Source organism: Notamacropus eugenii, chromosome 2 (genome assembly GCF_028372415.1).
Source record: "Notamacropus eugenii isolate mMacEug1 chromosome 2, mMacEug1.pri_v2, whole genome shotgun sequence".
In the NCBI taxonomy this organism is placed as follows: Eukaryota; Metazoa; Chordata; class Mammalia; order Diprotodontia; family Macropodidae; genus Notamacropus; species Notamacropus eugenii.
This window is the reverse complement of record NC_092873.1, coordinates 59,499,443-59,525,433: the sequence shown is the minus strand read 5'-3', so window position 1 is coordinate 59,525,433 and position 25,991 is coordinate 59,499,443. Positions and strand designations below refer to the sequence as shown.

At 42.1% G+C, this 25,991-nt stretch overlaps 2 protein-coding genes across 2 annotated transcripts; both read left to right on the top strand.

The window, feature by feature from the left end:
• Positions 1-12,576: 12,576 nt before the first annotated feature.
• Positions 12,577-23,266, top strand: LOC140525284 (G-protein coupled receptor 35-like). The gene is made up of 2 exons (XM_072640516.1): positions 12,577-12,812; positions 17,535-23,266. The coding sequence occupies exon 2, from the start codon at positions 17,584-17,586 to the stop codon at positions 18,577-18,579; it is 996 nt and encodes a 331-aa protein (XP_072496617.1). The 5' UTR covers positions 12,577-12,812; positions 17,535-17,583; the 3' UTR covers positions 18,580-23,266.
• Positions 23,267-24,839: 1,573 nt separating this feature from the next.
• On the top strand, positions 24,840-25,760 carry LOC140523492 (G-protein coupled receptor 35-like). Its single transcript, XM_072638335.1, has one exon. It carries the CDS (start codon positions 24,840-24,842, stop codon positions 25,758-25,760), a length of 921 nt encoding a protein of 306 aa, XP_072494436.1.
• The last annotated feature ends 231 nt before the right edge of the window (positions 25,761-25,991 follow it).

Sequence of the window (25,991 nt, the reverse complement as noted above, 5' to 3'; positions counted from 1 at the left end):
CCAGCCAGAGCCCAAGAACCCAAGCCAAGGCAATCTTGGAGGGAAGATTTCAGGCCAGATGTTGCTGCCAGATCGTCAAGGAAACTCTGAGAACCAGGGTAGCTGGAGGGAGCGTAAGGGTACTTTAGACTTGAAACTTGGTGGGAACCACTTAGGCACTGAGTTAAGTTGTAAATTTAATTCCCCTCCCTTCCCCAGATATTGTGGTGCTAAAAGGAGAGGATTATGCTTCATAGGTATTATTAGGAAGAAATGTTTGTATGTTTGCTCTGATTCTATCATTGAGATAATTAAGTAATTACTAAAAAGGAAGGGTTTCTCTTTTACCCAGGAACCCTGAGGATCTTCCCCTCCCAGTTTGATTTTTTGGTTATTTTTTTCTTTTATCAAAAGGGGCCGTTCCTAGAGTATCTACTTAAAGAGGCCTATTCATTGAATGTGTGTATCTCACTCAAAGAATCTGATAAGACCTTAGCTGAAAACAGTTAAGGTCCCACTTTGCATCCTGGGCCATCTCCAGTTGTCCTGATGAATATCAGGCCACTGGACCGAGATGGCTCTGGAGGAGAAAATGATCTTGCACAGCCCTCCCTCACTCAAATCAAAGTCAAGTTCAAGTCATGTCATCATCTTGATGTCATGGTCCTCTTTGAGAATGAAGGACAAACACAACAATCTTTGAAGTAAATACTCCTTTGTAAAAACTACTTTGACTGCTAAGTGGTTAAATGAAACAAGGATGCATGGGACCCCTAAAACTGGGGTATACAACTACTGGGGAGCTTGAGCCAATGGCAGAGAGACTAGAAACTCCCTAACCCCTTTAAGCGTACCACAGTCCCAAGAGAGGGGTGAAATGTAACCTACTGGCCTTGGGCAATAGGGGCCGGGATAGTCACTGTTACATAGTCATCAGAATATTAAAAAAAAAAAAAGTTCTCAGACTCCAGGTTAAGAGGCCCTGAGGGTTGCCTATTTCTAACGTTCTGACGAACTGTTTCAAACATGATGAGAATATTTGCTGAGAAACCTCAACTCCCCAGGCAGTTCAGTGTAATTTGTCAATTCTATAGAAAATTTATCGACAAATGGAATCTGGCTTAATTCTTTAGAAGAGCACCATGCTATCTCTGAACCTTTTTCTGTTTTGAAATATTCGAAAACCTCTGTCTTGAAATTATTCATGACCTTAGTTTCTTTTCCTGTAAAATTTGATAGGGGGTGAGGAGATGGGCAGAGATGAGATTGGATTAGACATTCTCTAGGATAATTTCCAGGTTTTAATCAATGATCCTATAACCAGAATCGCTTCTTTTTGGGTATCAACTTCTCCCACATAAAGTAGAGGGTCAGGTGGAAGGAGATGCCTCTAAGGTCCCTGAGAGTTTAAGTCTATGATCCCATGACATAAGTCACTCTGTGTTTATGGATCTCAGCGTGAATAAGTAAACCTCTAAAGTCTCTTCCAGCTTTAAAATCTAGGATCCTCTGACCTCACCTCTAGCACTGACCAAACCTCTCATTCCAGCCTGCCAAGTGAGGATTGTAAAAGGTCAAGTTTAGTGACTGGTGGGTTTCGTTCCCAGAGGGCCCCTTAACTGCCAACCAACAAATGACTGGCCCATATAGACACACCCTCACCTTGTCATTATTCTGATCAGTAACCAAAAAGGAAATGTTTACTTTTATTTTTAGTCTTGTTTTTTTAAAATGTCGTTTGCAAAGTGGAACTTTCCAATTATTAGAGGAGCTACAATAAAAAACACAACCTTCGCTTGGCCCTGCCATTCCCTAAAGCTACTATCTCATAGCTTTCCCGTCTTTCACAAACTCTTAAATTAGGGAGGGAAAAAAGGGCTGTCTACACCTGCTGCTTCCACTTCCATTTTTCCTTTTCTCTTTCACTTCTCAGTCTCTTACAGTCTAGCTCCTGGCCGCCTCACTCTTCTGAAATAGCCCTCTCTAAGGCTACTAGTAATCTCTTCATGTTTAGGTTTGTTGACCTGAAAACTTGGTCAGAGAAAAGGCAACAGGCTAAATGCATACATTTTATGATTTAATTAATTAATCAATTCCCCATAAAGAAAACAGTACATAGTGCAATGGAGCCAGGATCAGAACTGGCTGACTTAGTACAGAAATTGACTGTCTTAAGTACATTTTGCCATGAGAAAGGAGTTCTCACATTGTAAACACATTGTAATTAGGTTTTGTGATCCCAGGCTATGGGCATCTTCTTTCCATAGCATGCCTTTGTGATTCAAGGTAAGGAAAAGTTCCATCACCCAGATTGCAGACATCCTGTCCTCAACAGGCCTTTGAAATTGTTTATTCACAGCCCAAGGTGTAGGCATCCTCTAAACAAAGGAGACTATTAGGTCCAGACTCTTCTTAATTCAAACTTGGGCCCTTATTAAAGTCTAAAATTTATATTAAATATTAACATTCCCTCCTTTTGGTCAAAGGCAAGCCGAAGGCTTTGCCTGTAGACCAACAAGATATGAAAAACTAAATCTTCATGTAGGTCTTGGGAAAGCTGTCTCTGTCTGATGTCATCTTCTTCAGGCCTTTTCAAACTTGGAAGGCATGGTCCACTCAAGAGCAGGGGCAATGGAGGTGACAGATGGATCCAAGAGTCTACACAGAAAACCTGACACAGTCTCCCAGAAAATATATGATTTGATAGTTGACATGAAACAATACAACATAGTTAACATGGCTAAAGGCACTTAGCAATAGTTCAGTTTCCCAGCCATGCAGGGCTAGGTTCAAACAACACATTGAAGTTGTTTTTTTTTTCCAGTTCACAAAATTGCATTTTTACATTGTCAGGTACAGATGGCTCACAATAGACTAGTTTTGAAAGGGAGATTTACATGTCACCAATATAAACAAGAAAACTTAAGCATGAACTGTACAAATACATGCAATAGTTAATTAACATTAAATTCCTGATATCTCAGTAATCCATGCTTGATTTTCATTCAAACATCACTTTTTGAATCCCAAATTTCTCATGTAGTTATCTGATACCTACATATCTTTTCTTTGACAATAGGTTTTATTCTTGGGATAGTTCAAAAAGAGAATTCTGCCTTTCTGGTTCAAATCTAGAAGTTCCCAGATATTTCTGACAGTATAAATGAGTACAATTACTTAAAATTTGTTCTCCATTTTTGAAATTTCAGAAAATTTCAGTTTATCTTATTTGCTGTTTCTGTTTTTACCTAAATCTTCTACCTGGAATGAGAATCTTTGAAAATGTGAAGTTCAACCATAAAACAAACTCATCTGCCCTTTAAATTATTAGACAGGTACTTTAACAGAGAAGAAATAAATTACCACTATCTTATACAATCTTGTGCAAAAATCCAGATTTGAGATCTTATTATCAACAACATGATAAATTGTAGAAGCCAATCATATACTCCTGTATATAATTCTTAGAGGAATCAGTCTGATCCTGTTACTTTTCCTCAAAATTTGCTCTTATTACTTTGTCTAATCATTTCCTCGATATTATCTCTATATTATATTTATTTTTATTTGGCCAGGAAGTAGGTTAAAACTGTAAGCTATTCATTCCTGCATCCCATTTTAGTAACTCAGAGATGCTCCAATTTCCATTTATTATTTGATAGACTTAGTTGTATTTACAGAACTTCTTAATTACAAGATTTGCTATAAAAGAAAAAGAGAGGGACAATGAAGAAGGAAACAGAAGGAAAGGATTTCCTTAGTTCTGGTTGATTCCAGGAATAAGCTATTATTTGACATGTGAGGTCACCAGGTGCTGAAAGCAGGGCTTCAAAGTAATCAGGTGGGGAATTTCCTTTTTCAGAAAGGAAATAGCACATTTGGGAAATAGAGTTAGGAAGATCCTACCTAGGCTGTGTCCAAGGTCATCTTCAAAACCTTTCCATGCATCCACCGTTAGCCTGCAGTACATGTCAATTGGCTTGATGATAACTTAGACAAGTATTCCTGTAATCAGAGCTTCAAACAATACTAAATTGCAGTCCCAGTCTTATATAGCAAATCAATATTGGCTGATATCCTTCAGAGAAAATACTTCCTCACTCTTTAAGCCATCTGAAACTGACACAAAAGTGTCCAGAACAACTATCTAGGAGCAAGAGGGGTTTAGATAATCCATCCTTATTCCCAAATCTTATCTACCTTTCATAGTTTCAATCAGAACTTAATTTATCTTTCCAAATCTCTCAACCCTATTACCCAGATTATTCCATTTGCCTTTGCATTTTAACCATAAGACAAGATAGCTCCTAAGTTATTACTTTTTACTAGCATAACTGTACTGGAATCTCATTCCAGCTTAAACAAAGCAAAGAGGTTAATGACTAAATTTATAGTTTGATGAAATTATTTCCCTTTCTTAAAAACAGTTTCTTGGAGTTACAATAAACAATAAAGATTTACCAGGACACACACACATAAGGGATTCCATTTAACATCTTTCCTTCTCAAATTTAAAACTTTACTGATGTAAAAGCCAGTTATTAAAAATTCTCTCTATCTATTACAACTTCTGTGCAAGTAATATTCATTGTTTAGAATCTGCATTAACCAACCAAATTCCTTTACTAGGACTGATGATCTTACCCACAGGAATGGGAGGACTGTTCTGAATGAACAGAAGGAATTTAAATAAAGTTTTCCTTCAATCGTGGGACTGTTCTGAATGGGCAGAGGAAGTCTAAAGAAAGTTTTCACTCCATTCCCTCCTTTCCATACATAGGAATCACTTAACCATTTTAGGTTTCGGCATTAAAACAGTAATCCCAAATAACTTAGTTAACAATCCTACAACTTCATAGAAGACAGCCAAATTGTTAAGCTTTAACTTTTTTAACAGACAAAAGGTGAAAATACCTGGTTTTCTAAATGACAATTACAAAACATTAAAAGACAAGGTTAATAGGACTGATAAAATAACATAACTGATGTTACACAATTTTCCCATCTTTTAGTTTCAACAAAATTCAAATTAAAAATTGCTCTAACACTATTTCTAGATTACAGTGGTCACTCAATTTTCACAATCTAAGAGAAATTCAGAAATACAATCCTAGAAATACAGTTTTAACACAACAATAACTGCAGATGGTATAATTTGCATTTCCAGAAATTATTGATCTTATTACTTTTAGCAATTAAAACCACTTCAAAGGTAACAATTACATTAGAAAGATAATAATGTTGTGTGTAACATATCCCAGTCATTACGTTAAACATTTTACAATCATTTTATCATTTTGATCCCATAACAACAAGCACAATTATTTTTACAAATCAGAAAATGGGTCAAACAGAGATAAAATACTTTTTTGCAACTGGAACAGAGAAGTGAAGATTACCAAGAGCAGAGAAACCAATGTCACAGCGGTGGTGATTTTTGTAGGCAGAGTTTAGAGAATGCCCACTACAGGCCTGATTCTTCCACATTTCCCCCAACCTCCCCAGCAGCAGAATTTACTGAGCCCCTAAGGCGATATGCAGGTGCTGGGACAGGGTGGGCGGAATGTCTAGGACCTAGGTGACATTTCTAAGCTTTACCTAGAAAAGCGGGCTACCCACAATCTTAGGAGTTATTTCAAATGATCAGTTCCTGAAATGTTTTATGATTCATCTCACAACATACAAATCTGCTAAAATGATTTTACCTCAGATGATCTAACTTTCCATTGTAATTCCAGGTTGGCCAGACCAGAATGACAAGGAAAAGTGTCAAAGTTTTATTTGTTTATATCCCTAGCTGCAGCCCTTGAAGTGCGGCTGTTTGCATTGAAATCTTACAAGATAACACACTCATACACAGCACCTACCATACGGACAGACAAATTGACAACAGGACAAATACAAATGTAGCTCACAAAAAAAAAAAACCAACCCAGAGAGAGAGGGCAATTAGAAGCTTGTTAGAAATCCCCATCATGAGTTGGCTATTATTATTCTGAGAAAAGGGGGTTGCAAGAATTCAAAACCTGATAATAAAGGGGAATCCTACAGCCTTTGCTCAGAGCACCCCTGCAGTCGTTGGAGGGGTGGGGAGCCTTGGTGCCCCAAAGTTTCTGAGTACCTTAAAGGAACAGGCCCCATGGGAACAAGTCCAAGGCCTCTAGTTCTTACGTGGATTGTAACTGTCCTCTTCAAGACCAGAGTCCTTAAAGGAAAGTGGGGAGGGGGAATGGGGAGGAGGGAGGCAACAGAGGCTGCCTTCCTCAGGGCTAAGGCAGGAGAAGGCTAGGGGGAAGGACTGCATCTAGGTGCCGTCAGTTTCCCCAGATCAGAGGCCTTCAAGGGGAAGGGGAGGGAGGAAAGGGGTGAGGAATAGGATGGAGGGAGTGAAGGGAAGGACAGACTGGAGCCCTTGAAGAAGAAAGGATTTTTGCCAGGACATGGCTAGGTGCTGAAGCAGCTCCCAGCCTTACAGGGAAGAGGCTACCTGTCTTTTGTTCTGGCTCAGCCAAGTCAGCAAGCCCAGGATGAAACGTTCTCACTGCTGGCTAGTTGTTTTGTTGGCCTTTCTTAATTTGGTTGTAAAATAAAGTAACTTTGACTGGTCCAAAAGAGCCCTGTGGTGGCCAACGTAATTTAAGGCTATCTTTAGTTGATTGACACTAGTGCTAGCAATACCTGTACTAAGTTTCCTGAGATCGATCGCCAGAGGAGACCTAAGTAATACAGAACGATTTAATGCGACTTGGTCTCCAGTCCCCAGAGTTTCCTTTAAAGGGAATTTAAAGTGAGAGTTCTTTGGAAGCTGGGAATGGAAGGACTTACCCCGACCCCATCAAGGCCCAGGACTCTAGGAAAAATAGTTCCTATTGGCGCCAGAGTCCTGGCGTTGTCGAGATGAGGAAATGTCCATTTGGTTCCTCAGTTCCAGTCCATGTTTGGGCGCCATAACTGTTGACCTGAAAACTTGGTTAGAGAAAAGGCAACAGGCTAAATGCACACATTTTATGATTTAATTAATTAATCAATTCCCCATAAAGAAAACAGTACATAGTGCAATGGAGCCAGGATCAGAACTGGCTGACTTAGTACAGAAATTGACTGTCTTAAGTACATTTTGCCATGAGAAAGGAGTTCTCACATTGTAAACACATTGTAATTAGGTTTTGTGATCCCAGGCTATGGGCATCTTCCTTCCATAGCATGCCTTTGTGATTCAAGGTAAGGAAAAGTCCCATCACCCAGATTGCAGACATCCTGTCCTCAACAGGCCTTTGAAATTGTTTATTCACAGCCCAAGGTGTAGGCATCCTCTAAACAAAGGAGACTATTAGGTCCAGACTCTTCTTAATTCAAACTTGGGCCCTTATTAAAGTCTAAAATTTATATTAAATATTAACAGGTTCTATGACTTTCTTCCTGGCTTTCTCCTACCTTGGAGTCTGTTCCCCTCATTTCCTCCTGGATATTCTCTCCTCTCTCTCTATCTGTCTCTTTCTCTGTCTTTGCTTCTCTCTCTGTCTTTATGTTTCTCTCTCTCTGTCTCTCTGTCTCTGTCTCTGTCTGTCTCTCGGTCTTTCTCTCTCTGTCTTTGCCTTTGTCTCTGTCTTTATATCTCTCTCTCTCTATCTCTGTCTCATTGAAAAGAGGCATTGTGGTACAATGGAAAGACCCTGGCTTTCAGTTCAAATTATTCTTCTCATAACTATTACCTCTGTGACCTTGGAGAAGTTGCTAAACCTCCCTGGGCCTCAGTTTCTTTATCCATTTATGCATTTATTAAGCACTTAGTGTGTGCTAAATGTGAGTTCCTGGCCTCAAGGGACTTACATTTTTATGGGGGAAGATAGTACATAAAAAGGAGGCCCGCAGGGCAATGAAATGTGGCCAGCTGGGGACTGTTCCCTGAATGGAGAGTCCTGGGAGGAACTCATCAATGGAAAAAGCGAGCTGTTGTGGTGGATAGAAGCTGCAGATGAGAAGGCCCCATGAGTTGAGTGAGAAGAATGAGAAGCACCTCCCAGTACTCAGGCCTTATTCTGGGTCCTGGGAGGACAAAGATAAAAAGGAAACAGTCCCTGTCACAAGGAACTTTCTAGTCTGCTGGAAAGTAAAATACAATTGATGATAATAGTTGCGCCATCATTATTTAATAAGTGAGATAATACTGTATGACAAGAAAGCCACAAGACTTCGGAAACACAGAAGAGAACTGACATTCTGTGGACCACAGTGCCAAGTCATTCATGAGAGGGAGAAAACATTAGCTGGTCATATGGCAAAAGAAAGGGATAACAAATAGAGAGCCCAGCAGTCACTGTTTCCCCCCCAGAAAACACCACTACCACCACCAAACCCTTGTAACAAATAGGCAGACTAAAGCAAAACAAATTCATATCGGCCATTTTCAAAAAGGTGTATCTCACTCTACATTTTGAGTCCATCACCTCTCAGTCAGAGAGTAGGTGGCAGGCTTTCTCATGAATTCTCTAGTCAGTCGGGTCTGGTGATGGTATTGGTCAGCATTCTGAAGTCTTTCACAATTGTCCCTTTCTACAATTCTGTTCTTATTCTATAAATTGTTTTCCTGCTTCTGCTGACTTCCTTCTGCATTGGTTCATATAAGTCTTTCCAAGTTTTTCTGAAACCATCTCCTTTATTATTTTTTACAGCACAGTAGTATGCTATCCTATTCATTTGCCATAATTTGTTCAGCCATTTCCCTCTTCCCTCTCAATGTCAGGAAAAAGTAAATGTTGGATGACTCCCCATGTTGAGCTCATAGGAGGACATGGATGGGGGTTGTCCACATGGATTGTGAAATGCATCATTGAGGGGACCTCCCCATTTGCATCACAGATTCGTTGGAGAGTTGAAACCCACCAACATCTCCCCACATTTGATATGTAGAGTAGTAACATGCAGATGTGGGAGACCTAGTGTTTATTCAGTTCCCGTAATATCTGCTTACTTAAACAGAGGGAACACTCACAATTACTCGTAGGGTAGGGAAGGGCAGGGGTCCAAAGGTCATAGGGTGGGAACTAGTACACTAAGGCTATAACTCTTCGCACACATTACACACCCAAATGGAATTTACTCAGCAACCCAGCAGCAATGGTTCAAATAAAATCTCTTTCCCATTATCCAGGTTAACTTCATACTTTCCGGAGTGACTTCCTAGTAACTCTTGCAAAAGTTCTCAGAGACACCCTAGAAAGAAGATCATGAGTCACTGGTTACTATAAGCCTCAATCCCTGCTGAAGGAGGCAGGTAGGGCAGTGGTAACTCCTGAATCATTTTCTAGCTTCCACCCCTTTCCTACCCTAACATACTACCTTGGACCTAGTACTTGGCTTGTCATGCCACACTAACCTCATTTTCCTCTTTGGAGAGGGTTATTATAGAACCTGACAAAGTCTTCTCATGTTTTGCTCTCATGCAGGATGAAAATATATGAGCTGGATAAGAGAAGTTGGGCAGCTTCAGGACTGAAGGACTGGAGAGAGGGAGAGAATCGTAGATGACTAATGGGTTGGGGTTAGTCTGAGGTTGGAGGAAGATCTTGTGGAGGCTTAATGATGATTTAAAAGACTAATCAAGCTTTCACATAACATAAAACTGGGAGAGGTATCTCATGTATCATATCTACGGCAAGATGCCAGAGGCCCTGGGTTCCAAATTATGCCATTTGTTATCTATGTGACCTTGAGCATTAACCTTCTAGGACCTGTTTCCTCATCTGTAAAATGAAAGGATTAGATTAGATGCCATCTAAGGTCCTTTCCAGCTTTAGAGCTATGATCCAAGACTCTTTCTATTCTTTGGGCCTCAGTTTCTCCTTATGTAAAATGAGAGGATTTGACTGTTTCCTGTGGGATCCTCTTACCTTTTAAATCTATGATTTGTCATCTCCCTTCTCTGAGGCTCACTTTAATCATCTGTGAAATAAAAAGGGTTGCAAAACATACTGAATAGTGCATGCCCTTTAATGTATTGTGATTAAACTTATTATCATGATTAGACTGAAACCCAAAGAGACAAGAGGAAAGGACCCACATGTACAAAAATATTTTTAGCAGCTCTTTTTGTAGTAGCAAAAAAGGGAAACTGAGGGGGCACAGTGTGCCAGATGTGAAGTCAGGAAGATTCTTCTTCCTGAGTTCAAATCTGGCCATTTCCTCAGTTTCCTCATCTGTAAAATGTGCTGGAGAAAGAAATGGCAAATCACTCCAGTATCTTTACCAAGAAAAGCCTAACTGGGGTCATGAAGAGGGAGACACAACTGAAAAATGACAAAAGGGGGTCTATTTATTTATTGGCTAAGCAAATTATAAAATATGAATGTAATGTAATTCTGTAAGAATGGATGAAATGAATAGTTTTAGGGAAACCTGGGAAGCTAATGAATGGATCCAGAGTGGGTTGAGCAGAACCAGGAAAACAACGATAAAGTAACAAAAGTGTTAACACAACTTCAAATGACTGAAACTGATCAAGGCAATGACTAACCGTGATTCCAGAGGATCCAGGATGAAGCCTGATCGCCACTTCCTGGCAGGGGATGGGCTCAGGGGACAGAAGGAGAAACATTTTTGGATATGGCTAATGTGGGAATTTGTTTTGCTTCACCGTGAATATTTCTTATGATGGTTTTCCCCCCAATAAGGGAGGAGGTAGGAAGGAGGGAAAACTGTAGTTTTAAAGTACTGATGTTGGTGTTTATATTGTATGAGGGTCTTTTCATAGGATCTAGAGCAGGAAGAGACCCCAGAGGGGAAGGGAAAGGAATAAGCATTTAACAAGCATCTACTATGTGTCAGGCCCCGCGTTAAGCACTTTACAAATATTGAATCGTGTGATGCTAGCAACAGCCTTGGGAAGTAGGTATAATTATTACCTGTATTTTATAGTTGAATAAACAGCACAATTTGCTCTAGCTGATCTTTGCAAGAGACTGAAAAGAGGTTCAGCTCAAGAGTAGAATGGAAACCAAGCTCCAGAGCCCATTGGTATGAGATTGTCTCTTCATTGAGGACATTAGTGTCTGGAGCCTGCAGAAGTGATTTCACAGAAGGGGGTGGGTGGTCAACCAATGGTATGGTGGCCTGGGCATTGACTTCAGAATCAGAAAACCTGGGTTCAGATCTCAGCTATGTTATTTACTGGCTGTGCGATCTTGGATAAATCACTTCTTCTCAGGGCCTATTTCCTCACCTCTAAAATGAAAAGGTCAGACTAGATATTTCTAAGGTTCCTTTTAGGAAGGGTTATTTTTTGGAGGTAAGAGTGGTTTTGGAACACTTATTCTTATTTGTAGATAGAGAGGAAAGAGCACTTGAAGATGGAAAGACTTTGAAGACCTGTGGAAAAAGAAAAGGAAGATCCCAGGGAAAACTAGAGGGCATGGAGCTGAGGTTGTAAGTGGGACAGGGAGACAATAAGTAGATGATGAGCCAACCTGCTGGGTGGCTGAATGCAATGTGGAGCTGGAATGTGGCTTGGGATCTCAGCTAGCCAGGAGACAGACCAGGGTAGTGTGCACTCCTTTCGTCACCAGTCATCCGGGTTGGGTCCTAGGAAATGAGCGGAGATGCTGTCTAATAACTTTTAGTTCTAGATTAAATTACGTCTACTCTGAACCCAGCCTTCTTCTAGATTCTGAAGGTGATAGGGCAGGCAAGGTTCCGGCCTTCACAGAGTTCTTGGGTCTGATAGTATACATGTGCATGTACATCAACACGCACGTGCATGCACACACATACACACACATACATACACACACAGAACATTCAAATAAGTCTTTGGATGGGCTCCCCATTACTTGCAAATCCCTCCCTGTCCATAGTGATGGCATCTTCTCTATCCCTTTCATGTTTACAGCCATCAGAGCCTTCCTTCATGTTTAGGTGTACGTGACTGATAACAGATTAAACTAAGCTGCAGAAGGTGTTAAGTCTAACCAAGAGATAAAACTGACTTGTTCCATTCCATGCAGCTAGCCTGCATCAGAGCCAGGCCTTTACCGGGTTCAGACACAATACAAGTCAACAGTTTGATTCAATTCAAAAAACATTAGTTAAGTATTTACTAGATGTCAGCCATCATCCTGGGTTGGGAATATTATGAGGAGTTACAAGTAGTCCCTGCCCTCAAGTAGCTCATATTCTCCTGAGATCAGGATCAGTAAAGACTTCCCATAAGTGGTGGAGCTGGGGGTGAGGGGTGGGGAGATGAATGAGAGAAGATGAATCTGGTGATAGCATCTCTATACTCTAAAGGTAAAAAAGAGGAATTTTTAGTGCTGAGTGTGTGTGTGTGCGCATGTGTGTGTGTGCGCATGTGTGTATGTGTGTGTGTGTGTGTGTGTGTGTGTGTGTGTGTGTGTGTGTGTGTGTGTACCTTCCCTTTCTCCTCCTGTGGCTAACCTCTGAGCCTGGCAGGAAGCTGCTTGAGGTACCGAGCCCAGGATACAGGAAAACAGAACAGGTGTCAACCTCAGACTCCCAAAGGGGGTGGGGATCCAGGGAAGGGGCAGGGGCTTCAGCTGTGACTAGCATTCACAACAGAAATAACCCTGCGGTCAGGGCAGGATGTTTGAAATGATTGTTCTCACCTAGCAGCCTTCTAATTCTTGGTGGTAGGGCCCACGAGGAGAGAGTAGCTGCTGGACCCTGAGAGACAGAGGGGCTGCCAGAAGCCATTCTTGGACTTAGACCAGCCACTGAGGGAGGTGGAGAGGACAGGCAAGGGAATTGTCCAAAGACCTGGTTTTATGGTCCCTCTTCAAAGAGAATCTTATTTTTCTCAGCTGGAGACATCAGCACCTAAGGTAAGGGGGCCCCTTTCTCTGAATAAATGGAGATGTGAAAATCTCAGGCACCGCCCTGATCAGGGAGTAAGAAGACACTGCTGAGCCATTCTCTCAGGGCAGCGAAAGACTAGAGCTCCTTGAAGGATGGTCTAGGGAAAAGCACAGGGCAGGGTGCCAGGAAAACCGAGCTGTGTCCTGTTCTACAACTCACAAGCTATGTCACATTGGGTTAAGTTCCTTCACTTATCTGTACTTCTGTTCCCTTATCTCTAAAATAGGGACACTAGACTAAATCACCTTTATGGTCCCTTCCAGCTCTGGATTCTATGCTTTTGCTTACTGCTGGGGTGATCTTACTCCTTCATCCAGATGGACCTCAGTTTCCTCATCTGTAAAATAAGGGGGCTGGACTAGAGGACTTCCAAGATCCCTTCTTGTCTCTGATTTTCTGTGACTTGATTTCCTCTAATCCTGACCAGGCAGGGTTAGTTTCTCCATTGTTTGACTGCCTACCTTGTAGCTTCTGTCTGAGTAAATTTCTTTACTTGGTCAAGAAAAGAGAGAAAGTGATTTCTTTCTTTCCTTTTTTCCAAATAGAAAAGTGATTGTTGTTACTTTTACTATGCCAGACATTTCTCTGGCCTTGAGTTTGATGACTGAGATTAGCCCAAGGGCTTCTGGTGAGTGTGTGTGTAAGCGGAGAAAGGGGCTGCCAAGGTGTAAAGAAAGCCTTTCCTTCCCTACTTTCACATCTCTCTGCCTCCCCCCGCCCCCCAACCCATAGTACCTTGGTCAGGTCCCTGCATATGACAGTAACTATTTGGAGATAAGTGTGAGTGATCAACCAGAAGAGACTATACAAGGCTTTAGCATTTATATTCTAATAGATGATACCACTGTCCCCACATAGCCCTAAGGTTACTAGGACTCACTGAGAGAGTTAAAAAAAAGACAGAGTGGGAATTCTGAGAGTGGTTGTGTTATGCTTTGATGATATTAAAAGAAGAAAGGAAAGGGAGGGAAAAAGGAATTTATCAGATAAGATAGGAGGAAGGATGGGAAACCTTGCTATCTCATATAAGCAGGGTGTGCATTAGAAATCCTTACAAGCCAACTGTGGTGATAGATGCATGTAGTCTGTGCCACTGGAGAGGCTGAAGCTGATTTGGTATCAGCACCAAGTCCCAGGGGAGCCTTGGGGAGCAGGGGACCAAAAGGCTGCTTTTGGAGGATCAAACCAGAACAAAGGAGGCCAAATCTTGTGTGCTGATCAGAATTGGTGAGTGGTATAGATGAGATAGGGAGACCTGGTCTCCAAAAAAACCGAATAAACAAAAACAAAAACCAATTCAAAACAAACAAGGAGAAATAAGATGAGAAGAAAACTTGAGCGTCACATGAACTGGTCAAAGAAAAGAAGCACAAGCAGGGATTTTGGTGCAGAAATGCATTCAACTCAAGAGAGAAATAAACAGGAAGAGGGGAGAGAAGGGAATAAGTAAGTAAAAGAATGAGTGCAAAACCAACTCTAACTTTGGAAGAAGGATCCTGAAGAGGAATTTTAAAGGAATGAAAGAAAATGGAAGAAACTATAATTGGGATCTGGGTAAGAGGAAGGAAAGAGGAGCAGGGGAGAAAACACAGATTATATCAAGCAGAGAGCACAGAAGGTAAGAATTTCATATTACCTGATACCAGAGCTAGCTTCATATACAACGAAGATAAAACGGACAATCTAGATCATATAAAATTTAATTTTTTGCACAAATAAAACCAATGTACCTAAAATTAGGAGGAAAAGACTTAACTAGGAAAGAATCTTGTCACTGTTTTCTCTGATAAAGGTTTCATTTCCAAAATATATAAGCAACTGATACATATTTATAACAACAAGAGCTACTCCCCAATTGACAAGAGTTCAAAGGATATGAATAAATAGCTTTTGAAGGAAGAAATCTAAGCTATCAACAAACAACATATGAAAAAGATGCTCCAAATCAGTGATATCAGACTCAGATAAAAACAGGGGCCTCTAAACTGTACATAAGGATTCCTGCAGACTGTGTGTTGATTTAGAAAACCATATATTAACATTGTCTATGTTCTACTGTATTTTTATTTATTTTGTTAGACATTTTCCCAAGACATTTTAATCCAGTTCAAACTGCATGAGATGGTGTGGGCAGATTCAGGTATTTAATAATTTTATTCTGGATCACTAATGCAATTTAAAGCAACTCACATTCCACCTTACACTCATCAGATTAGTAAATAGAGCTAAAAACAAAACTGACAGTTGTGGGGGGAAAAGCACACAAATGTGCTAGAGTTGGAACTATGAATTCACTCAGACATTCTGGAAAACAGTTTGGAATTATGCCACAAATATACTAAATTGCTTACATATTTGGCCTATATTCTAAAGTGATCCAAAAAAGAAGAAAAGGACCCATTTGTACAAAAACATTTGCAGTAGCTCTTTTTGTGGTAGTAAAGTGACTGAACAAATCATGGGATATGAATGGGATGGAATACTCTCGTTTATCATTTCCTGACATGTCCATCTCCTCCTCCATATAGAAAACCAGATCTTATAACAAAGTAAAAAAAAGGAAGAGAAAAAAACAGCATTTCAGTAAAACTAACCAACACATCAACCGAAATGGACACTGCAGGCAATGCTCCGCAGCCATAGTCCCCCACCTCTTCCTAGAAGGTATGGAGGCTTAGCAGTCACTTCTGATTAAGTGCTCACTGAAACAACTGAATTGAACAGGGAGAATGCATAGTATAGAGGTGGCTGGATGGTGCAGTGGAGAAAGCATTCAACTTGGAGTCCAGAAGACCTGAGTTCAAATCTGGATGCAGACACTTATTAGCCATGTGGTCCTGGGGAAGTCACTTTACCTCTGTCTACTTTAGTTTCCTCATCTGTAAAACTGGGATAATAATAGCACCTACCCTCTTGGGTTGTTGCATATACCTGCAAACCTTATAACACAATAATAGTAATTGCTATTATTATTGAGAACACTGGTCCTGGAATCAGAGGACCTGAGTTCAAATATCTCATCTGCTCTTACTAGGTATTCGATTTTAGGAAAATCACTTAACCTCCTTTGGCCTCAGTTTCCTCATCTGTAAAATGAGGGAGCTAGACTAGATGACCTATCAGAGCCTTTCTTGCTTTAGACCTATGATGCAGAGCAATTGTGTGACCTCAGGCAAATTACTTCGTCTCTCTCCCTCTCTCTCTGAGCTGCAGTTCTCCCATCTTTTAAATATAAGAGATTCAGTAAGTCCTTGAGCCCTGTGTTCAGCGGGAGGGAAGACCAGGGGAAGATAGGCATTGGGTCACAGATACAGCCCCTTTTGAGCTCAGGGTCTGATAGGAGAATTCAGGCTCACCTTCAGGAAATGAGTGAATAAAAGAGCAGAAAAACCTACCCAGAGTCTAATTTGAGGTTGTGGTCGTAGGTCATAGGCCTCCCTCAAACAGCCTTCCTCCTCTCCAAATGACTTCTGCCTCTTGGATGCTCAGCCCAGAGACTATCTTTGGACTTTTCATCTCCGTAAGATCTACTCATGTCTTTTTTCCACTCCCACTATAGCCCCTCATGGTCACACAGGTCAAAGTCATAGGGTTAGAGCTGGATCAGTACTTAGAAGCCATGGAGACATTATCATCCCCATCCTCACGCTCACCATAATCATCCTTGTCATAAGTAGCATTGATCTGATACTTTAAGGTTTGCAAAGTGCTTTAGAAATATTCATTCCTTTTATCCTCACAATAACCCTGGGAGGTAGGTGCTATTATTATTCTCACTGGAACAGATGAGGAAACTGAGACAGAGGTGAAGTGACTTTCCAAGGGTCAGATACTAAGTGCCTGAGACTGGATTTGAACTTGTATCTTTCCTGACTCCAGGCCCATGACAACATGTAAACAACTAGGAAAACACCAGGTATATACAAGGTAGAAGAGGAGCATTCTGGGAAAGGAAGGCACTATAGGTCTTCTGGAGGAGGAGGATTGGAAGGAGGTCAGGGAAACTGAGAAGCACAGAGGAGGGGCAGAGAGATAGCTAGAGCAAAGGCCCAGAGGGGAGAGATGAGGAGTCTCCTTCAAGCCACTGCATTTACGTCAGCATCTGGAGAGGTTGGTACAATAAAACCAGAAAATAAGAAGGGGCCAAGTTATGAACTTTAGGTGACAAATATCTAAGGAAATTGAGGTTGGAATCATCGCCATCATTATCATCAATATTACCGTCACTGCCATAGGCTCAGTGGTGGAAATTTTACAAAACACTTTACAGACCTTAGCTCAATGTCTCTGGGAAGCAACCACTTCCTTCCAGTTTTGTTGTCCCCATTTTTCAGACACAGAAGTCAAGGTGTAAAAAGGGACAGTGACTTGCCCATGATCACACAGGTAGTCAGCATGGGAGGTGGGATTCAAATTGAGGTCCCTCCCTATATCAAGCCTGAGGTCACTCTGTCCTCCTGTCTCTCTGCCTCTCTGTATCTCTCTGTCCTTGTCTGTTTCAGTCTTTGTGTCTCTGTCTCTATGTCTGTCTGTCTATCTGTCTGTCTGTCTCTCTCTCTCTCTTTCTTTCATACACACACACACTCACACACACTCACACAGAGTTTGTGGCAGCACCTATCTTCCTGGTTCATTTCCCCCTTGATGCTCCCTTCAATAACAGCTTTCTCATGTTCTCTCTCACACAGGGTCCTTTTCTGCCTGAGCATCGTGGAATTTCAATCCTTGGCAATCCAGATGAATTCTATTAACTGCAGTACCGCGAGGAGTGACTTGTCCCAGACTGTCACCATTGTGTACTTGTCTGTCCTCCTGGTCCTGGGAATTGTCCTCAATGCCCTGGCCCTGTGGGTGTTCTGCTGCCGGATGAGTAAGTGGACAGAGACACGGGTGTACATGGCCAACCTGGCTGGGGCAGACTGCTGTCTGCTGCTAAGCTTGCCCATCATCCTGTATACCACATTCAAGGAGCACCCGGGGGACTCGCTGTGTAAAGTCTCCCAGAGTATTTACCTGATCAATGGTTACATGAGTATGTACATCATCACTGCCATCGCTGTGGATCGCTATGCTGCCATCCAGTACCCTCTGCGAGCCAGGATGTGGCGCTCCCCCAGTCAGGCTGCTGGAACCTGTGCTCTCCTCTGGCTGCTCGTCACTGGCCTGGTTTCTTTACCTGCTGCCTTGAAGCAAGGTGGCCAAAACTTCTGCTTTGGCAAGAGTAATACTCGAGGCACCTGGGCCATTGTTTTCTCCTTGGTCCTGTTCTTTATCCCTCTCGTGGTCCTTGTTTTCTGTTCCGTGCAGGTACTCCAGAACCTGGTCAGGAAAAAGGCACAGGCGCCAGCCCAGGACAGGAGGCTGATCCACAAAGCTCTCTGTGTGGTTTCAGCCAATCTGGTCATCTTCCTTGTCTGCTTCCTCCCCCAGCATGTGGCTCTATTGGCCAAGCTCATAACTGAGTATGTGGAGCCCCCCTGCCCTATTGTTCAGCATGTGGTCACTTCTATTAGGGTGACCTCCCGTCTTGCCAATGCTAACTGCTGCTTGGATGCCATGGGCTATTACTTTGTGGCCCAGGAGTTCCAGGAACAAGTAGGGGTGTTCTTAGGCATGCCCAAGTTCCTCCAGAGTCAGACTCAAGGTAGCCCAGGCGCTGACTACCAAGACTTCCTTCAGCGAGGAAAAATAGAAACAGCCTCAGAGAGTTCCCAAGCATTGCGTTCCAGTTAAGGGACCTGTGTGGTGGCTTGACACACAAGAAAATATTCGTAATTTGATGTAAAAGGACTATCTCTGCTTACCACCTGAATCCCCAAGGGCAGGGTCCTCAAGATGGAGCCCAGCCCTCCCTTAATGGGTTCCCCTGGGCCAGGGGTGACATCTTGGAAATTCATCTGGATGTGAGGAGTGGACTTCCAACCCACCCTTCATGTTTGATCCATTTTGGGGAGATGCACAGACATTTGGAATGTCTGAGGTTGTTCCATTTCTTTATGAACTAGGTTGCTTGTTCTAGTATGAGGTGAATTCAGACATCCTTTTTGGATATCTGGTGGAGAGTATGACCCTGGGAGGAGAAATTTAGGTTTGGCTCAGCCTCAGATATCTCCTAGCTAGGTGACATTGGACAAATAACTTCCTCTCTTGAGAGTATAGCTTCCTCATTGGGAAAATGGGGGGTGGGGGGTTGAACTTAAGAATCTCCAAGGTCCCTCCCGGCTCCAGGATTCTGTGTGATTCTGAATACTTCACTCTCTCCAGGGTCTGTTTTAAGTAAAGTCTGGAGAGGGCAATATGGAATCTATAGGAACAGGGCAGTGTGCTACCATGGACAGATCCCTGGATTTAGACAGTGTGACAGTCAGCAAACCAACCTGATTTCTCTGGGACTAGGTTTCCCAGTCTGTACAAGGAGAAGGGATTGGACCAGAAGACCTCTAAATATATTATTCTATGAAGTGTTGATAGGGAATGTCAGTCTTTGCTAGTGGAACAAGAGCCTTGGCGGGGGGAGAGAGAAAGGAAAGGGGAAATTCTGCCTTCCTCTTTTCAGAATCATTATTAATTGGGAAACTTTATCTAATTGAGCTGGCCAAGACATTGGGATTTATGTAATAAAAAGTACGACAACTGAGATTTTCATGAAGACATCCCCTTGTCTAGTCCTCACAGTGGCCTTGGGACGTAGGGCTATCATTCTCCCCATTTTACAGATGAAGAAACTGAGGCCCATGGAGGTCAAGTGACTCTCCCAGGGTCATACAGCCAGGAAGAGTCAGAGGCAAGAGTCAAACTCAAGTTTTTCCTGTTGCCAAGTTGGTTAAGTAAGGAGAATTGAGATGCAGAATAGTTGATGGTGTACTCATGTTTATCTATGTTCTGTCTGAATGAGAAATTCCTCCAACAGACCCCTATGAAGGCATAAGACAATTCAGGTCCAGAGGGACAACACAGGGATAGAGATAGGGATTAGAATTAGAATCTTAAAAAAAAAAAAAAAGAATTAGAATCTTTCATTAGTAAACAGAATTTCAAGTGAGGAAGCTCTCTCTACTAAATCAGCCTTTTTTTCTATTTACAGTTTCAGAGGGATGCCTGCGCAGGAAGCTGATGAGTGACTTGCCCAGTCAGTATATGTCAGAGGCAGCCTAAAATTTCCTCAGGGGATCCCTGTAAAATATAAGGTATTCCAAATGGCTGTCCGAATTCATCCCATGCCAGAACAAGCAGCCTCATTGGGGCTCCCCCAAAAATATAAAGAAAGTACTTGGTAGATATTGGAAATATACCCTCACATCTTGGACAAGCCTTCCATTTATCACCAATAGCCCAGGAGAATCTATCAAGAGAGGCATGGGCTCATATGGACTGGAACATATCCTGAAGGACCTGTCCTTACAGGGTTAGATTCTCTCTTTGCCTCTACCCCTCCTTTTTCCTCTAAGGAAATTTCTAAAAACCAAGCTTACAGTCTACCCAAAATGAAGGTAAGAAACTCCTTTCTAGAAAAGGTACTCTGTGTACAATATGGGCATCATACATAGAACAGCTGCTTATTTCCTCTACCACAAAAACTATATAAGATGCAAAGGACTCGCAGTTAAAGGGGAATAAATATAGGGAACATATGACATTATGTCCCGAAACTCAAGATGTTCTTTGGGACTGTGGAATCAATATTTTGTATTTATCTTAAACCCATACTGTTTGAGGTTTAGGCTGTCTTCACTGTGTGACATATAGCAATTTCCTTTGCCTCTCTAGGTCTCAGTTTCCTCATATGTAAAAGGAGAAGGGATTGGTTTAGATAACTTCCAAAGTCCTTTTTTGAATAGCTTATCTGTCAGATTTATGGATAACGGGAGAATTTAGAACTAAAGAAGATATAGATAACATTACAAAAAGTAAAACAGATGATTTTAATTATTTAAAATGAAAAAGTTTTTAAACAAACAAAACTACGCAACCAAAATTATAAGGAAAGTAGAAAACTGGGGGGTGGGGGGGAAATTCACCAAGTGTTTCTGATAAAGGCCCCATTTCTCAAATATGTAGAGAACTGAGTTAAATGTATAAAAGTATGTCATTCCCCAGCTGATAAATGATCAAAGGATATTAACAGACAGCTTTCAGACAAAGAAATCAAAGCTATCTGTAGTATTATGAAAAATTCTCTAAATCAGTATTGATTAGAGAAATGAGAATTAAAACAACTCTGAGGTACCACTTCATCTCTATCAGAATGGCTAATATGACCAAAAAGGAAAATGTTGGATGTTGGAGAGGATGTGGGAAAACTGGGACACCAATGCACTGTTGGTGGAGTTGTGAACTGATCCAGCCATTCTGGAGAACAATTCAGAACTATGCCCAAAGGACTATAAAACTGTGCACACACCTTGATCCAGCAATATCACTGCTAAGTCTATTCTAAAGATCAAAAAAAAAGGGGGGTAAAGGACCTATTTGCACAAAAATATTAATAACAGCTCTCTTTGCAATGGCTAAGAATTGGAAATCAAAGGAATGCCCATCAATTGGGGAATGGCTAAACAATCTATGGTATGTGATTGTAATGGGATATTATTGTGCTATAAGAAATGACAAGCAGGATGATTTCAGAAAAACCTGGAAAGACTTACATAAACTGATTCATAGAGAAATGAACAGAGCCAGGAGAATGTTGTACACAGTAACAAGAATATTGTTCGATGAAGAACTGTAAATAACTTAGCTATTCTCAGCCATACAATGATCCAAGACAATCCCAAAGAACTAGTGAGGAAACATACTACCTTCCTCCAGAAAAAGAACTGATATTGACTGAATATAGACTGAAGCATGCTATTTTTCACTTTTTTCTTTCATTTTTTCCTTTATTTGAGTCTTCTTGTAAAAAAAAAAGTTAGTAATATGGAAATGTTTTACATAATTGCAAAAAAAAATAAACAATTAAGTCTTCTTTTGGTTCTAAATCTATTATTTGACAAAGTTTTGATGGGAGATTTTTAGGAATTGCTACTAGAACTATTTGGGGGCAAGAGGCTTAGTGGAGGTGGAAGGAAAGAGAGGGCATTCCTTCTTCTTCCTCTCTGATCTCCTGATCATCCGGGAAATGAATTACTTTAGTCCTATAGTCAGAGGAAGATACCAATGGTGATGATCTTTGAAAACTGTGCTGTTACAGAAATCTCCTCCCTTTGGTCAGTTGATGCCCTAATCCCAAATTCAGGAACTCCAAATATATGAGATAACAATTCAGGCTAGAGGAAACCGTTTCTCAGGATCATTAATTACTTGACCTGTGCACAGTAAAGGAAAAAAAGGCAAAAAAAAAAAAAAAAGACACCCCAAACTGACAATGCTAGAAACTTCTAACCCCAGGCTGTGAATTAGCACATGTCTCCCATAACCATCATTTTCTGCTCATCTTCCCCATCTTACCTTCCTCTGTCAAGAACTACAAGGAAGAGAAGGTACTTGAGAATTGTCCAAAAGAGATGAAAGGTCTATTAGAGGCTACAGAGGAGGAGGTGCTTCCAATAAATCTGGTTTATTAACTCAGTCAAATAACTACTCCAGCTACTAGGAACCCATCAAGGGAGCTCATGATGTCCTCTCAACTGGGTGCATGTGCCTTGGCAAGGGGAAATGCATACAGCTCTATGGAAGATGCTCTAAGCTAGCAAAGGCTCACACACTGTACTCTCAAGTGAACTGTGGGACTCATACAACCTATGTAAGACTCCCTCTCATACTGAGAAAAGTGCAACAAAACAACATAGTGCAATGTTCTTGGATTCAGAGTTCAAATCCTTCAATTTCCATTTATTACATTGTGGAGTTTTTCTGAGCTTTCTGTTCCTTTACTTCTAAAACAAGATGATAGGACCAGATGACCTTTAAGATCCCTTCTAGAACTATGGTCTTATAAAGCTTTGACAGAATATTTTCAAGGATCAATGACAGAGGGAATGTGAGAGAAAGTTGCTCAGGGAATTAAGGGACTTCCCTCTTTCCTCCTCTACTGTGATTTCGGATGATCTGCTTCATGGGGCAGAACCATTTTTTTGCCCCATCACCAGAGGCCACCAGAACATTGACTCTGTGATCAGGTCACAGGACCTGAGTCTGAATCTTGGCTCTGCCAATCTTACCGAAGCCACCCGGGGCAAGTCAACTCATCTATCAAGGTGTCTCTTCATCTATAAGATGATCCTGAGGTTTCTATCATCTCTAGGCCTATGATTCAATCAGCAATCAACAAGCATTTATTAAGTATTTGCTGTGTGCCAGGACCTGGGCATACAAGGTCAAAAATGAAACATTTCCTCACTTTGAGAAACTAACCTACTGGGGGAGGTGACCTGCCCATATATAATAAGCACATACAGAATAAACACAAACGATTGCTTTATTTTATAATTGTGTTTGTCCTTCCTTGCTGAAGACCATGCCATCAGAGAAATGATGACATGACTTGCACTTGACTGTTTTGAGTGAGGGAGGGCTGTGCAGGTCACCAGCCTCACTTCTCCTCTAGAGTCATCAGAATCTAGTGACCAGATATTCATCAGGATGACTGGAGATGACCCAGGATGCACTATTGTTAAATTGATTGCCTCTGGCCACTAGGCTATGTGCACATCTGGCCACAGTCAGTAGAGGGCGTCTGATCTGCTAGGGAGGGCTGGTCCAAGCCTTAAAGACCACAGACCAAGTTAACAAGATGAAGTCAGAACAGACTTTCTGTTTATGAAGTTTGACTGAGGGCTTCCCCTTCCCAACTCTGACAGGCTGACAAACCCCCAGACTCTGTCACTCACCAGGGGCTCTTCTGCCTTCCCTGTCACCAAGAGTGAGTACACTGATGACTGGAAGAAGTAAGTGCAGGAGGGGCTCCTCTGAGGTGCTTCTGTCATCCACCTATCAGGTTTTCAACCACCAATGATCTTACATCCAATATAGAGGAAACCACTCCCATTAGCCATTGGAGGAGACAACAAGTTAGTGGCCCATTTTGCTCTGGCTCCAGTCACTGTTGGTGGTTCTAAGTTGAGGGACCTAGTGAGAACAACTGTCCTCTGGAATTACCCCTTTCACATCCTGACCTGTGGCCCTCAGGATTCCCACAGTCAAACTCCAGGTGAGTTAACACCTGCTTTCGCATGGTGTGGGCATTGCACACATTCCCTAGAGGGAAAAAGAGGGGAAGGGCAGAAAAGAGAGTCTTCTATTGCTTTTCCTAATTTTAGTTGGGGGTGAAGTGGAAGGAGTGCAGGAGGCAGGAGATGTGGCATGTGAGCCCCTAGCCAGGTCATCAAGTCAGTGAAATATAGATTTAGAGCCCATTTACCCTACTCCTACATCCAAGGGATTGGAGGGGTCATCTTGTCACTTAGACTATGAAATTAAGGTCTTCTTTTGCTAAATAGCAGAGATGTACTGGCCCATCCTCTCTGATTTCCTCCTATGGAAGAAGAGACTCTGAAATGCCTTCAGAGTTAGAAGCTATTAAACAGTGTCTCCAGGGTATAAAGCCAGAGTCCTGACCTCTAATCCTGCCTGGGTCACTCAGTATCTGTAGCCCGAAATAGGGAATCCACTTAGCTGGCTGTCCTTCTGAAGGGGGGAAAGATCACCAGGTGTGAGCCCAAGCTTCTCAAGTGGAACCATTCTTGGGATCAGTAATATTTCAGTCTTCTTCTAGGGACTCTTGGAGACTCAGGGAGAAGGAAGGAGGGAGACAAGGGGAGGAGAAACAGGATCCAGAGAGAAGGTGTATGGGAAGGAAAGGAGAAGGGAGTTTGTAGGTGCTTTTCAGTTCAGCCTTCCAATGGTGTTCAGGTTGAAATGGTCCTGGGAAAGTGGCTGTGTTGCCATCATTCTTGGACTCTTCTGTGAACTATTATACCAGCGAATAAGATGACTGCCATTATTATTATGATGAACGATGGAGCTTTTCTCTCCCTGGGTAGGTTTCTGCATGAATGAATGTGTCCAACAGCTGCAACTCAGCACTCAACTCCTCAGGAGAGGCATATGTCTACACAAGTTTTTATGGGCTCCTCTTCATCTTTGGGCTCATTCTCAACCTCCTGGCCCTGTGGATCTTTTGCTGTCGGATGAGGAAATGGACAGAGACACAGGTGTACATGGTCAACCTGGCCATGGCAGACAGCTTCCTGATCCTGCTCCTCCCCATTGTCATTTACTTCACACTTACCAGCTGCCTTGAGGATCTCTCTTGCCAGGTACCTCAGGCCATCTATCTTGTCAATGCATACATGAGCATCAACATCCCCATGGCGATTGGTCTTGACCGCTATGTGGCCATCAGGTTCCCACTGAAGGCCAAGGTCCTTCGAACCCCAGGCCGGGCGGCCATCATCTGTGTTGTCCTCTGGGCTGTGGTCATTGGCATGCTGGCTTTTCGTATCATCTGGCAGATCCAAGATGGCGCCTTCTGCTTTTGGAGGAAGCCAGAGATCCATGTTTCAGTGGTAATCTTCTCTGTGCTGGGCTTTTTTATCCCACTTGGGATACTGGTCTTCTGTACATTCCAGATTGTATGCAGCTTATTGAGGGTTCAGAGAAGGGAGATATCCGAGGTCAGACAGATCCGCAAGAGTGTGTCTATGGTGTTGGCCAGCCTGCTTGTGTTTGTCATTTGCTTCTTACCCTTGCACATAACAGTCCTGCTGAGCTTCTTCCTGGGATCCAGCGACAGACTCAGAAGGGTCTTTAAAATAGCCACCTTTCTTGCCCACACCAATTGCTGTCTGGACGCCATCTGCTACTACTTTGTGACCAAGGAGTTCCAGGAGGTGACTCCTTTCTTCTGCTTCTGGTACATACAACCCAGACCAATGGCCTCTCAAGACAGGAAGACTTTTACAACCCTAATGTAACCTGAGGTCCAGCCTCCCCAACCTCAGCCATGACATCATTTGATTTTCATCTGGGGGCAGTTCCCAAAATCATTTCCCTTGGTCTTGTTTTGCTCCCACATGCAGTTACCTCTGAGAAATCTTATAAGCCCCGATGTATCACCTCTTCCCTCTCTTTTCACTTGGAAACCCCAACTCTTGACTTGGGCATTGTTTTAAAAAATGGAGGGAGCAACTCTAAGGATAGAGCTG

Bases quoted from the DNA above. Each gene is read 5' to 3' on its own strand.
- LOC140525284 (XM_072640516.1), top strand. From the start codon at position 17,584: ATGAATTCTATTAACTGCAGTACCGCGAGGAGTGACTTGTCCCAGACT.
- LOC140523492 (XM_072638335.1), top strand. From the start codon at position 24,840: ATGAATGTGTCCAACAGCTGCAACTCAGCACTCAACTCCTCAGGAGAG.